This window comes from Rhincodon typus, chromosome 28 (genome assembly GCF_021869965.1).
Source record: "Rhincodon typus isolate 14 chromosome 28, sRhiTyp1.1, whole genome shotgun sequence".
NCBI lineage: Eukaryota > Metazoa > Chordata > Chondrichthyes > Orectolobiformes > Rhincodontidae > Rhincodon > Rhincodon typus.
Window position 1 is genome coordinate 5,235,749 of NC_063359.1, and position 14,390 is coordinate 5,250,138.

General features: G+C 41.5%; 1 protein-coding gene across 3 annotated transcripts in view; it reads left to right on the plus strand.

Annotated features, from left to right (window-relative positions):
• pnpla7b (patatin-like phospholipase domain containing 7b) overlaps nucleotides 1–14,390 on the plus strand; it is a 312,946-nt gene that overhangs the window by 23,365 nt on the left and 275,191 nt on the right. For all 3 annotated transcript variants that reach the window (XM_048613831.1, XM_048613829.1, XM_048613830.1), the window contains 2 exons: nucleotides 3,994–4,068; nucleotides 12,282–12,369. In XM_048613831.1, the coding sequence (XP_048469788.1) occupies nucleotides 3,994–4,068; nucleotides 12,282–12,369 (163 nt within the window). The remainder of the gene's footprint in view (nucleotides 1–3,993; nucleotides 4,069–12,281; nucleotides 12,370–14,390) is intronic.

Genomic DNA, 14,390 nt, shown 5'->3' on the forward strand with positions numbered 1-14,390 from the left:
AGGGGAGATGATTTGTTACTGGAATAGTGTGGAAAGATCTCAGTCTCTTGAGAAGACGTGAATGTTGACAGAACTGGTTCAAAAGATGCATGAGAACACAGGATACTCAAAGGGCAAGTGAAATATTTGCTACTGCTGAGAATATGGCATCGCTGTGGTCTCAGATTAAAACCTTGTATCCCAGAGGATTTTAGAAGTTTTTAAAAACATTTATGATACCTACAGTGTGGAAGCAGGTCGTTTGGCCCATCGAGGCCACACTGATCCTCCAAACAGCATCCCACCCAGACCTACCCCACTACCCTATCCCTGTAACCCTGCATTTCCCATGGCTAATCCACCTAGCCTGCACACTATAGGAAATTTAGCATAGCCAATCCATCTAACTAGTGCAGAGAGTCATGGCGATATACAGCATGGAAACAGACCCTTTGGTCCAACTCGCCCATGCTGACCAGATATCCTATATAAATCTAGTCCTATTTGCCAGTATTTGGCCCATATCCCTCTAAACCCTTCCTATTCATGTACCCCTGCAGATGCCTTTTAAATGTTATTGTCCCAGCTTCCACCACTTCCTCTGGCAACTCATTCCATACACGCACCACCCTATGCGTGAAAATCTTTGGACTGTGGTGGGAAACTGGAGCACCTGGAGGAAACCCACACAGACAAGGGGAAAATGTGCAAACTCCACACAGTCACCTGAGGCTGGAATTGCACCTGGGCCCCTGGCGATGTGAGGCAGCATTGCTAGCCACTGAGCTACCATGCCACCCTTAAGTAACATATTCTTTTATCTTTCATTTGTACTGGCCCTGTCTTCCTTTAACTTTGTACTTGTGTGTATGTTTACTTGCTGTGAATATTAATTTTCCCAGCGTTGGCTTCTTACTAACAATAATAGAAATCTGGTAACTATATTTTAATTAGAGAGAGATATAGCCTTATGTTGAAAGGAGCCACAAATCTTTATTGTTGCTAAACAAGGAGGTTGAAAAGTGAGGAGCTGATTCATCCCTCCTCTCCTGATTGTTAGAGGTTACTGATCTGAGTTCCGAGTTCCCCTTTTACTATCCTTTGCCACCTTCAAAAATTATCAGTCAGGGCCACTGGAAAACGTAGTTTCAAACTTAACTGATCCTGCTGTTTTCAGTGGAACTAGCAACCTGAATATCTCCTGAGAACTGGTTATTCAGTGGTTTAAGAATTCCCATTGATAGTTCCCACCCACTTCAGCAATTTTCCAAAAAGACAACGCATAACTGAAAATTTAAACAGCAGAAAAATGTAGCAAGGGAATTAGTGTGGGTGTAGGGAAAGTGGGCAGACAATTTAAAAATGTAAAGTCTTAAAGGGAAGTTAGCACCCTAAGAATGTACTTGTCACATTATTGAAGTGTAGGGAAATGCAAGCCATTCTGTGGTGACAAAGTCCCATTAAGCAATAATGAGATACTTGAAACAGTCAGTGTGATCAATGGTGAAACTGTTTGAGGGAAAAATGTTGGAAAAAACACTTGGTGGGCTTTACCCTGTAGTCAAAGTTGAAAGCTGTAACCTAGATCTTGGTAGCAAGTCTTCTTTTACATTTGCAGTATTATGTCCTCCCAGATTATGCATTCAAATCAGGATTAAAATTCAAAAGTTTCTAATGTAAAGGCAAGAGTAATTTAAAAACCAAAGTAATGTGGTTGACTCTCTTTTGTCCTCCAAAATGGCCCTAGAAAGCTACTGAGTTCAAGTAGCAATTAGGGATGGGCCAATGACACCCCACATTCCATGAATGAATTAAAAAAAATTATTCACGTTACAGCACCATAGAGTCATACAGCATGGAAACAAACCCTTCGGTCCAACCAGTCCATGCCAAATATAATCCTAACTAGTCACACCTGTCTGCCTCTGGCTCATATCCCTTCAGACCTCTCCCATTCATGTACTTATCCAAATGTCCTTTAAATGTTATAGTTGTACTTAAATCCAACACTTCCTCAGGACATTCATTCCACATGCAAACCACCTATGTTAAAACAAAAATGCCCCTCATGTCTGTCTTTAAATCTCTGTCCTCTCACCTTAAAAATGTGCCCCTTAGTCTTGAAATCCCTATCCTAGGCAAAAGACAAACACCACTAACTCCATGTATACCCAGCAACATTTTATAACCCTCTATCAGGTCGCCTCTCAACTTCCTACGTTCGTGAAAAATCTCCCAGCCTTTCTTTATAACGCAAACCTTCCATACCTGGCAACTTCCTGGTAAATCTTTTCTGAACACTCTCCAACTTAATAATATCCTTCCTATAACTGGGCAACCAGAACCGGACGCAGTATCCCAAAAGAGGCCTTGCCAATGTCCTGTACAACCTCAACATAGCTTCCCAACTCCCATGCTGAAAGGACTGAGCAATGAAGGCAAGTGTGCCAAATGCCTTTTTAACCACCCTGTCTATATGTGACGCAAACTTCAAAGAATTGTGTACTTGAACCCCTAGGTCCAAAACAAATGAAGTGGCCATTTATGTTATTGCTTTTGAGGGACTTTGAAAGTTTTGCAGTAAAATCATGATTAACAACGAGGTCCTGCATGACAGACTGGTTAGTAAAGCTAAATCACATGCAATCCAGGAGGAGCTAGCCAATTGAATACAAAATTTGGCTTGAAGGAGGGAGACAGGGTGGTGATGGAGGGTTGCTTTTTTGACTGGGAGACCTGTGACCAGCAGTGTGCCTCAAGGATCGGATGGGCCAATGGGCCAGAAAGTGGCAGATGGAGGTTAGATAAATGAGAGATGTTGCATTTTGGTAATGATACCTACAGTGTGGAAGCAGGTCGTTTGGCCCATCGAGTCCACACTGATCCTTTTGGTAAGGCAAACCAGGGTGGGATTTACAGTTAATGGTAGGCCCCTAGGGTGTATTGCTGAACAAAGAGATCTATGCTAATGTATAGTTCCTTGAAAGTGGAGTTGCAGGTAGATGATGGTTAAAAAAAGCTTTTGGCATGCTTGCCTCCGTTGGTTATAACATTGAGTATAGGAGCTGGGACATCATGTTGTGGCTGTTCAGGACATTGGTGAGGCCACTTTTAGAATACTGCATACAGTTCTGGTTACCCATTTATAGGAAGGATGTTGTTAAACTTGAGAGGGTGCACAAAAGATTTACAAGGATGTTGCCGGGACTGGAAGGTTTGAGTTATAGAGAGAGGCTGAATAGGCTGGGTTTTTTTCCCAGGAGCATTGGCGGCTGAGGGGTAACCTTTATAGAGGTTTCTAAAATCATGAAGGGCATGGATGGGGTAAATAACAAGGTATTTATCCTAGGGTGAGGGGAGTCCAAAGCTAGAGGGCACAGGTTTAAACTGAGTGGGGAAAAGTAGCTGAGGAGCAACTTTTTCATGCAGAGAGTGGTATTTGTGGAAAGAGCTGCCAGGGGTGGTGGTGGAGGTGGGTACAACTACAACATTTAAAAGGCATCTGGATGGGTACATGAATAGGAAGGGTTTAGAGGGATTTGGGCCAAATGCTGGCAAATGGGACTAGGTCAGATTGGGATGTCTGGTCGGCATGGACGAGTTAGACTGAAGGGTCTGTTTCTGTGCTGTGTTTACCTACGTAACAATGACTAATTTTTAAAAGTATTTAAATGCTTTTGAAGCACCTCTGAATGAAGGTTCTGAGTTTGTAAAAGGTTCTATATAAAAACTAGTTTGATGTTGTTACCCTTGAATTGACGTGCAGGATGTGCCATGATCGTAATGTATACCCAAGCAGGTTTATAAAGGGTCTAATGACTTGGTCTTGCCATTTCAACATTTTTGGTCCATTTGTTCCCAACCAGGGAATTTGTAGTAAAATAACTATAAAAAAAGTTAGAAAAGGACCAGTCAGAATTTATTTGTGATACAGCGCTTTCCTAGGATTTGAAATTAAAATGTATGTTGAATTTTTTTTCGCTCCGTGAAGACTTTTCATTTTGTACATTACAGGTTGCAATACCAATTAGCGGGGATGTTCCAGCGTTAGTGCAACAGTTTGTGGAGGAGAAAATTCAGACCACAATGGTATGTAAATGTAACTAACTGTTAGATTCCAGAAAGCCAGCTAATGGAAGAATAGCCTTTACACTTTATAGGCATTTATCTACAGTTGTACACATTACAGCCATGCACCATCTACCTCAACCACTACAGTTTCAATCCATTTAGGAGCTCATATGAGTCCCAGCTAATGACCATCAAAGCATATAATTAAATACCATTAACATATGAAAAACCGCCTTTTAAAAATTAATTGCATTGATGAACATTGTGTAGTGTAAGAGCAGTACATTGTGAATCATTCCTCCTCCAGAACTTCTGCAATTTCTTCATGAATGTAAATGTTGGTAACTTCCGTCCACCCATTTTGTTTTAGAAATTTACTTTGTCTAACATTAGTTTCAAACAAGCATAATCTTTCTTTCAGTGTATGGTATGATCATTTATGTAACATTCACTGGCTATACTATTTTTACTACACTCATTGTCCAAAATCTCAATTGAAGTATTTCCTAGTAGGATCCCGTAGTGACTATCTCTGCAAGGGCAAGTGTTTCAGCAGCAATGTACTGTTTATTATTTTAGCTTCCCAATTTAAAGGATAACAATTCATACTCTTTCCCCCACCAAATGTAAAAGCAGCAACACTATAATACTTAACAGAAGGGGGAAGTGATGGCCTAGTGGTATTGTTGCTGGACTGTTAACCCAAAGACCCAGATAATGATCTGGGGACGTGGATTCAAATCCTGCCACGGCAGATGGTGGAATTTGAATTCAATAAATATCTGGAATTAACAGTCTAATAATGACCATAAATCGATTATTGGAAAAGCTCATTTGGTTTACTAATGTCCTTTAGGGAAAGAAACTGCCTGGTCTGGCTTACATGTGACTCCAGAGCCACAGCAATGTGGTTGACTCTTAACTGCCCTCTGCGCAGTTAGGGATGGGCAATAAATGCTGCTTGGTCGGTGATGCCCTTATGTCATGAATGAAAAAGAGGAAGATTAGCATGTGAAGCAGTATTAAATGTTGTGTTCTTTGGGTCCCAAAGAATGAGAATTTAAGTGTGTTTATCCAACCAGAATTTTCTTAATGCTTCTAAAGGAACTAGATCGCAAGCTTAGTAGACCTCTCAAGTGCCTGCAATACAATGTGGCACACTAGCCTGCTCCTAAAGCTGGTCAGAGATTATTCAATATGGAAATAACACTTTCTTAATATTGTTGTTTTAAAGCTATGCTAGACTTCTTTGCTTAATATTTAAACAAATATCTTTGAAGGCCCCACACACCTGACTCCCAATTTTAATGTTCCACTTTAATCTTACTAATAACACTATTTTTGAATTCCACAGTACTGTCCAGTAAGTACTCATCAACATTCATCATGAAGATGCCAGAAAATATTCCTTCATGAAACCATTCCAACACTAATGGAACAAATGAACCCTGTCCAATACCACCCTCCTCTGCCTGGCTGAGGTTATTGTCACTTTGAACAACTTCTCCTTTAATTTCTCTCACTTATTCCAGGGCAAAGGGGTGGCCATGGATATCCACATGGGTCCCAGCTATGCCTGTCTCTTTATGGGGTATATGGTACATACCTTGTTCCAGTCCAACTCCTGCTCCACCCACAGTTCTTTCTCTGACACAACTATGACATCATTGTTACTGCTTTCCCCTCTTGTCTGGAAAATGGAAACGTTTACCTATTTCGCTTCCAATTTCCACCTTCATCCAGCCCTTCTCTGACTCCTCCTTCCCTTTTGACACCTCTATTTCTATTTCTGGGGGACCCAAAGAACACAACGTTTAACACTGCTTCACATGCTTTAAACCCATTGACTCCCACAGTTACCTTGAATGTACATCCCTCACCCTGCTTCATGTGAAGACTCTATTCCATTCTTCCACTTCCTCTGTGTCCATTACATCTGTTTCAATGATGTCAGCTTTGACAAGGGGGTCACCGAAATGTCCACCACCTTCCTCAACTGAGGCCTCCCCATTGCCATGGTTGACAGGGCCCTCAGCCAGGTCTGACCCATGTCCTGCACTTCAGCCCTCACCCCCTCCCTTCCCTTCCACAACAGCAGTAGGGTTCCCCTCATCCTCACCTACCTTCCCACTAGCATCCACATCCAGATAATCATTAGCTGCCATTTCTGCTACCTCCAGCGGAATGCCACCACCAGACACACATTCACCTCCCTCCCTTGTCTGCCTTCCTCAGGGACTGTTGCCTCTGGAACACCACTCCACTCCCAACACCTCCCATTCCCCCATGTCACTTTCCACTGCAACTACAACCTGGCCCTTCACTTCCTCACTCCTCACTATCCAAGGCCCCAGACACACCTTTCAAGTGAAGCAGCAATTTACCTGCACTTCACTCAATCTAGTCTACTGTATTCACTGCTCACAGTGTAATACCCTCTACATGAGGGAGCTGAAGCAAAGACTGGGTGACTGCTTTGCAGAACATCTATATTCTGCCCGCAAAAGTGACCCTGAGCTTCTGGTTGCTTGCCTTTTCAACACATCACCATATTCCCTGGTCAACATCTCTGCCTCAGGCTTGCTGCAGTGCTCCACTGAAGCTCAGCATAAGCTGAAAGAGCAACACCTCATTTTCCACTTGGGATCCCTGTAGGCTTTGGGACTCAATCTTGAGTTCAACAATTTTGGGGCCTGCACACCTTTTCCCATGTCCTTACCCCAATCCGTGCACACCAGGCCCTGACATCACATGAGCTGCTACACAACCATCCCATTGTCAGCCAATAACAATCCCCATTCATTCTCCCAGGCTGACACTTACCCACTGCTTTGTCTGCCCAAATATTTTTCTATTTCTGGGCTCCATCTCCACCTACTGTTTACTCTTTTTCCCCTCCCTCCACCCTTCATTAGCTTATATACCAACCTTGTCCCAGCTACAGGCAGTTCTGAAGAAGGGTCACTGGACCCGAAATGTCAATTCTCCTTTCTCTGCACAGATGCTGCGTCACCTGCTGACCTTTTCCAGAATTTGTTTTTGTTTCTGATTTTCAGCATCAGCAGTTTTTTTTTGTTTACTATGGGATCTATTTTTAGCAAACATATCTCACTGAAAAGTACAACACCTTAGAGGCGGCATATGGACATGTTTGTTTAGCTTTTCTTCTGCATTTGCTGCTTTGGTTTGTTTCAGAAAGACTTTTTGAAAACTTGCTGAAACACTGGTTTTGGTGTTGATTGACTGACCTTTGCTCCAGACAATATGTAGCCAAATATTAAGATTGTTCTGATTTGAATCTCTCATTCACTTTTGAAACTCCTCGCAGTGCAGTTCACTTATGTGACAAAGCTGGTTTTTACTTGCTTCAGAATAAACACCAAATTCTCTGAAGTTATCGAACTCCCTTTGTTTTGCCTTTTACTAGTTTATTGTCAAGTTTATTGGCAGCCATTAAATCTTCATGGTGAAGAGAATGACTGTTTGTTCTGTTGCAAGATTGTTCTGTGGCTTTTATTTAATTGTCTTATTGAGTTGCAGGTCTATTTCCACTTCTGTCAGTCATAACTGCTGCCTCAAGATCTCATTCTTGCACTATCAGAGGTTTTACTTAGTAATTTGTGATGGGTTATCTGACACAAGAATCACTTTAGGTCCCTTTATCAGAACTTGCTTTGTATTTTCTAGTTATCTACTTTATCACCCTGTTCTGTCAGTCTGTGGACCTCACTTCTTGGTTCACACCCTCAACATTCAATCAATATTTGAATTTACCAGTGCCTTCCCTGCAAGTCCCACAATTGCTGTATCCCACTGTGCAATTAGACCCTCTGGATTATGTCACTGAAGTATCTACTTGCAATGAATTCTTCACATGAACAGCTCAAGCCAGTTGTTAACTTGCATTCTGGTTGATCAGCAAACATGTCATTGATAACTGCAAGACTCATACCAATATCTTCGAATTTTGAGAAATTCACAAGTTGTAACTTTCTTCCCTTTCTCTTTCCTGCCACATTGTATGTTAGTGCGTGTGAATGAAATAACAAAGCTATTTCCTATATTTCGAATGTTTTGTTAACAAATTCTATCCTTGATTTAATTTTGAAAGGTTTTACTGTTGGTTCATTTAAAAAATTGGAATCCAGAAACTAGGTTTTGTGGTGCAGTCTTCAGCCCATCTCAGTGAGGGCCATGAGTAAACGGGGAAGGGAGTAAATTGAACAGTACCTTGCTGTTTAGAGTTTGAGGGGGGATACACAATCATAATTTAAATTCACCTGTATTCCTCATCTGCTCCATGACTTTTTGTTACTTATTTTATATCTTCATCCTCTGATTACTGTCCTCCCTGCTAGTAGAAACTGCTCCCTTGTATTTTCTTTATATAACGCTCCCTACAAGTGTCTTGACTCAAGGCTTTATAGTGTAATTACGGGGTGACATGCAGTCATCTCTGGGCTTATCTAAAAGCTCCACTTTGATTGTCGTTAGTCTGAAGGTTCTGTTTCTCAGATGATACAGCATCCGAATAAACCTTCTTACACAGGCTGTACTTTTAAACTAGAGCTGCATTTTTTACCTGGCAGTTGATTGGCTTTGAGTGGGAGGTGGAACAACACCCCCAAAATGCCCATTCTGGAATCCTATGTTTTACGTCTGTATGAATCAATTTTTCTGTGCCTCTACTCCTTTTCTTCCCGCCTTCCTTCTCTACCCAGTTGCCTTTGGATTCCCACTGAAGGCCAGTCCAAATATTTCTGCCAGCTGGTATTGCTTTTACGACGATACAAACCATCTTGAGTTTTATCTTTAGGATAAAAACAGATAGGACAGGAATGGAACAGTTTAATAGCACAAAGGAGGCTCTGGCTTCCTGACAGTATTCCTCCTTGTGCATGTGTTACTGCTTGTGGACCGAGGCAGCAATACTGTTTTATGCAGGAGATGGGAGGGATTGGACAAGATGACAGCTGGACAACATTAAACAAGTGATCCACATCCCAAGAAACATTAGGCCCAGGATATAGAGGAATTGGTGTTGCTGAACTCTTGAACATCCGCAGGTGTTATACCAAATTGAATCCAGAGTTTATCCTTTACAGTTGAGTTATATTTCAGAAATAGAAAATACTCATTGAATTAGGTAAGTGCACCGTATTGTATCTATGGACCGGCTGAATAATAGAGTCTTCGAATGTAGTGTTATCAGAATTAAACTGCTATATCTAGTGCAACCAAGATATCAACATTTGATGGTTTTCAGCAACCTTTGAACATTTACGGTTTGATTGAGCAGGCTGATGTTGCAAGGGCAGACATGACGCAAATCTATTGCAGGCTTAAACCAAGGAAAATGGTATATGTTTGATGAGGTTGGTTGGCTCGCCGAGCTGGTTTGTTGTTTTGCAGACGTTTCGTTACCGTGCTTGGTAACATCCTCAGTGCAGCCTCCGATGAAGCGTCGGTGTGTTTTCCCGCCTGATTTTTAAAGTCTGGGGTCCGTTGAGATGGATTGCCTCACTTCCGGGTTTCCTCCGTAGTGGAATGTATATGGGGTCGAGTTCAAGGTGTTTATTAATAGCCTGCTTCATGGAGTGCCATGCTTCCAGGAATTCTCGTGCTTGTCTCTGCCTAGCCTGACCCAGGATCTTGGTTTTGTCCCAGTCGAAGTCTTTGTTCTCCTTGTCCATGTGGATTGAGATGAGTGAGTATTGGTCGTGTCTTTTTGTAGCCAGTTGGTGTTCATGTACTCTTGTTGTTAGTTTCCTTCGTGTTTGTCCAATGTCATGTTTCTCGCAGTCTCTGCAGGGGATTTTGGAGATGACACTGGTCCTGTCCATGGCGGGGAGTGGGTCTTTAGTTCGGGTGAGCAGTTGTTGTAGGGCTGATGTGGGCTTGTGTGCCACTCTGATGCCCAGCGGTCGTATCTTCTGACCCAGTTCTTTGGATATCCATTATCCTTGAACACTTGGAAGAGGTATTCTTCTTCAGAAGAATACCTCTTCCAAGTGTTCAAGGATAATGGATATCCAAAGAACTGGGTCAGAAGATGCCTACAAGAACAGCATCAGAAAGATTCTACACGCCCCGACACCCTTATCGCACTACCCTACGTCAGGAACACGTCGGAACTCAAGACAAGACTCCTACGACCGCGGGGCATCAGAGTGGCACACAAGCCCACGTTAACCCTACAACAACTGCTCACCCGAACTAAAAACCCACTCCCCGCCATGGACAGGACCAATGTCATCTACAAAATCCCCTGCAGAGACTGCGAGAAACACGACATTGGACAAACACGAAGGAAACTAATAACAAGAGTACATGAACACCAACTGGCTACAAAAAGACACGACCAATACTCACTCATCTCAATCCATATGGACAAGGAGAACAAAGACTTCGACTGGGACAAAACCAAGATCCTGGGTCAGGCTAGGCAGAGACAAGCACGGGAATTCCTGGAAGCATGGCACTCCACGAAGCAGGCTATTAATAAACACCTTGAACTCGACCCCATATACATTCCACTACGGAGGAAACCTGAAAGTGAGGCAATCCATCTCAACGGACCCCAGAGTTTTAAAAATCAGGCGGGAAAACACACCGACGCTTCATCGGAGGCTGCACTGAGGATGTTACCAATCACGGTAACGAAACGTCTGCAAAACAACAAACCAGCTCGGTGAGCCAACCACCCTCCACACCCACAACCCGAGCTATAGATCTTCTCCAAAACCTTAGGTATATGTTTGAGTGTGGATTAAGTAATGTTAGTGAGAGGACACAAACTAAGGGATCAGAAACATGGTAGTACTTATTTATGATGTCAGTAGAGTTTAGATAGTTGGACTAGGCTTGTTATGAATAGATTTGTGACGTATTTTAGAAGGAACAATGAGAACAGGCAATGTAGACAAAACGGATAGGACAAGATGAGGAAAGAACTCACATGGGTCCTTGGACTTCCATAAGCCGAGTCTTAAGATTACAAAAACAAGGAATTTTTTTAATTAATGAACAGTTAGATCTCAGCTGGAGTATTGTGTGTAATTTTGGGCCCTCAACCTACTATTTCCAAGGCCTTAGAAAGTGCGGAAAAGATTGGCTAGAGTTTTGTCAGTGATGAGTGACATTAGTTATGCATAGAGACTGGAGAAGCTGGGGATTGCTGTTGTAAAATCAGGTGGTTGTTGGGAAATTTATTGGAAAGGTTCAAAATTAGTCTTTTTTAGAGTAAATAAGGAGAAATTTTCTACACTCAGGAGTGGCAATAACCCGAGAACATAGATTTGAGGTACAGGTAATTGCAAAAGAGTGAGAGGGAGATAATATTCTTTATACATCAAGTTATGATCTGGAATGCACTGTCTGAAAGAATAGTGGAAACTGATCCAATCATAGCCCTCAAAGTTGAACAGGATATTCAGCTAACGGGTGAAAAGTGCAAGATTGTGAGGGAAGAGCAGGGGAGTGGAGTGGGATCAATTGAGATAAAGAACGTAGTGATACCATAGTTATGATAAGCTGTTTGGCCTCACCTGTGATTTGAATATACCATGTGTGCTCTCTATTAAAATTGAATTATTCATTTTAAAACACAACTTTTGAAAATTGCTCTGTCCTGTGGATAATAGCATTAGACAGTATAATGTCAAGCCAAACAGGCAAGAAAATTTGTGTTGTATTAGCTGATCTTAACTAGACCTACAGATAATGTACACTAATTGGTTCCTGATTGATGGTGGTTGATGGCGATTACAATGTAAAGGGTGTGTAAACACTCGGCGGGGGGGGATAAATAAGACGGGACTGTCCTGTCTTGCTCCACATGGTTGAATAAATTGCCAGTAACCATTTTCTAGGCTGACGTGAACAGCTGTCACTTGATCAAGGCGCTGGATGGTAGACAGTGAATAGGGACCTGCCACAGTGCTTACTGTGTGTTCCTGTGTGCCCAGGTTGAAAGCTACACTTGGAGCAGGGATCAGAGCTAAAAGGTCATAGTCCCAATAGACTCATAGCCCCAGAGACTCTTGGCCTCAGAGAGGGTGGGATCATGGGATGAACGTTCAAGTTCTAGTACGACAGGGTTGAAGGAGGAAAAGCATTAGGTGGTTGGTAAGGTGACCAATGGTTTATAGTAACGTGTAGTTTTGATATCAAAATGAGCACAACGTGTGATTGTTCAGTATTTTGGTTAAATATTTTCCCTTTTTTTGCAGCTGACGGGAATGATGATTGGAGCGCTTGCTGCTGTTCTTATAGTGGCAATTGTTGTATTTTTCATCTACAGAAGAGTAAAGCAATCAAGTAAGTAAAGTCCAGACTAAAGTGCTAACCAAATAGTTTGATGTGATAGCATATTGTGCTACCCAGTCCCCACCAAATCACTTTTTCAAAAGTAAAATATTTTCCGAATCAACTCGTTTTTTTATTTTCTTTTAAATATCAGTAAACTTGTATTAATTTTCTTCCTTACAGGACACGATTGTGGAGCAATGCAGTGTTTTTGCAGGCAGATATACCATCTACCATCTTGTGACAGAGCATCAGTAGTTAGACGATATTCACACTTCAGTCCGTCATTTTAGGGGTTGTGAGCACACTCTGAGCTATGAACAGGAAATCCGCTATTGTGCAGGCTAATAAAGAACAATGAGAAAGCCCACCTTTGTTGCCTAGGTGTTATTTCTTCATTGTGTTGAACATTGTATTGCCCCAGGTTTTAATTTGCTGTTCAGCAGGTTCTGATCCCTCAGACCATTACTGCTAAAGTAGAAAACAGTTATTATGAAGTCAGCTTCTTTTCTCAATTTCTCTATCTTGGAATATATGTTCTGTCAAATTAAAGCTAATGCTTCACCATGGCAGTTATGGGCTTGATAAGAATATCTACAATTATTTGGAATCAATAGATTAATCTGCTGGTAGGGTGAGCTCTAGATACCTGGCTATAGACAAAACCCCTAAATAACAGCAATCACATCATTCAGTTTGAGCAAGAGAGGAGTGGATCCAAGACTAAAATTTTAAACTTTAATGAGGACAATTAGGTATTAAAGCAAAGCCAGCTGAAGTAAGCTGGCAATTTAGATGAAAGGGTAGATCAATAGAGATGCAGATATTTAAGGAAATATTTCGGTTGCACAGAATACATAAGTCCTGATAAGAAGGGGAAAAGTTCCAAAGGCAGGAAGCACTGTCTGGTTAAATAAAAAAGCTCAAGATAGTTACAAACTTAAAGAGAAAGCAAATAATTGTGCAAAGGTGGTTGGAAGATCAGAAGATTAGACAACATGAAATACAGCAAAGATTGTCTAAAAGATTAATAAAGTGGGAAAAATCAGTAGAAGAGAAAGCTAGCTAGAAATATAAAACAAAAAGAGCCCCCATAGATATTTAAAGAGGACAAGTTAATAAAGTGACCATTGGTCCTACTGTAAGTGATTTTGTGAATTCATTATGGACAATAAGGAGTTGGATTGAATAGGTATTTTTCATCAATCTTCGTTGTAATAGCTGCAAATCGTGGAATTGGAAGGGAGGGAGCAACTTGATTATAATCGCCTGGGAAATGGCACTGAGCCAATTGTTGGAATTGCAGCCTGACAAGTCTCTGGATCATAGTGTCAAGTAAAGTGGTCAGTGAGATAGGTAATGGATTGTTTTTAATTTTCGAACATTGTCTAGATTTGGAGAAGTTAATGAATGTAAATTCTCTATTCAAAAAAGGAGAGAGACAGAAATCAGGAAACTACAGGCCAGTTGACTTAACATTTGAAATAGGGCAGATGTTAGAAGTTAATAGTAAAGACATGATGGCAGGGCACTTGGAAAGATTCAAGGTAATTTGAAAAGTCAACATGGTTTTGTGAAAGGAAAGTCATGTTTAATCAGTTTTTTTAGTTAGTTGAGGTGATAATGTGCTAAGGATAAAGGGGAACCTTTACAGAGGTGCAGTTCTTTGATTAGAATGCATTTGATAGTTGCCATATCAAAGGTAATTACAGGGGAATAAAAGAAGCTCATGGGGTAGGGTGTAAAATGTCGGCATGGATAGGTTATTGGCTAATGGTATATATTGGTCATTTTCTGGTTGCAAGATCTGATGAGTGATTTGTGACATGGATGAAACAGGTGTCAGTAGTTAAGCAGGCAAGTGGTTGTTGACCTTCATTGCAAGAGGATTTGAGGGCAGGAGCAAGGATGTCTTACTGCAGCTGTACCTTGGTGAGACCACACCTGGAGTATTGTGAGGTTTCCTTTTCCCTAGCTAAGATAGGATATACTTGTCATGGGTGGTGTTTGTGTATTGAAGTTTCACCAGAGTG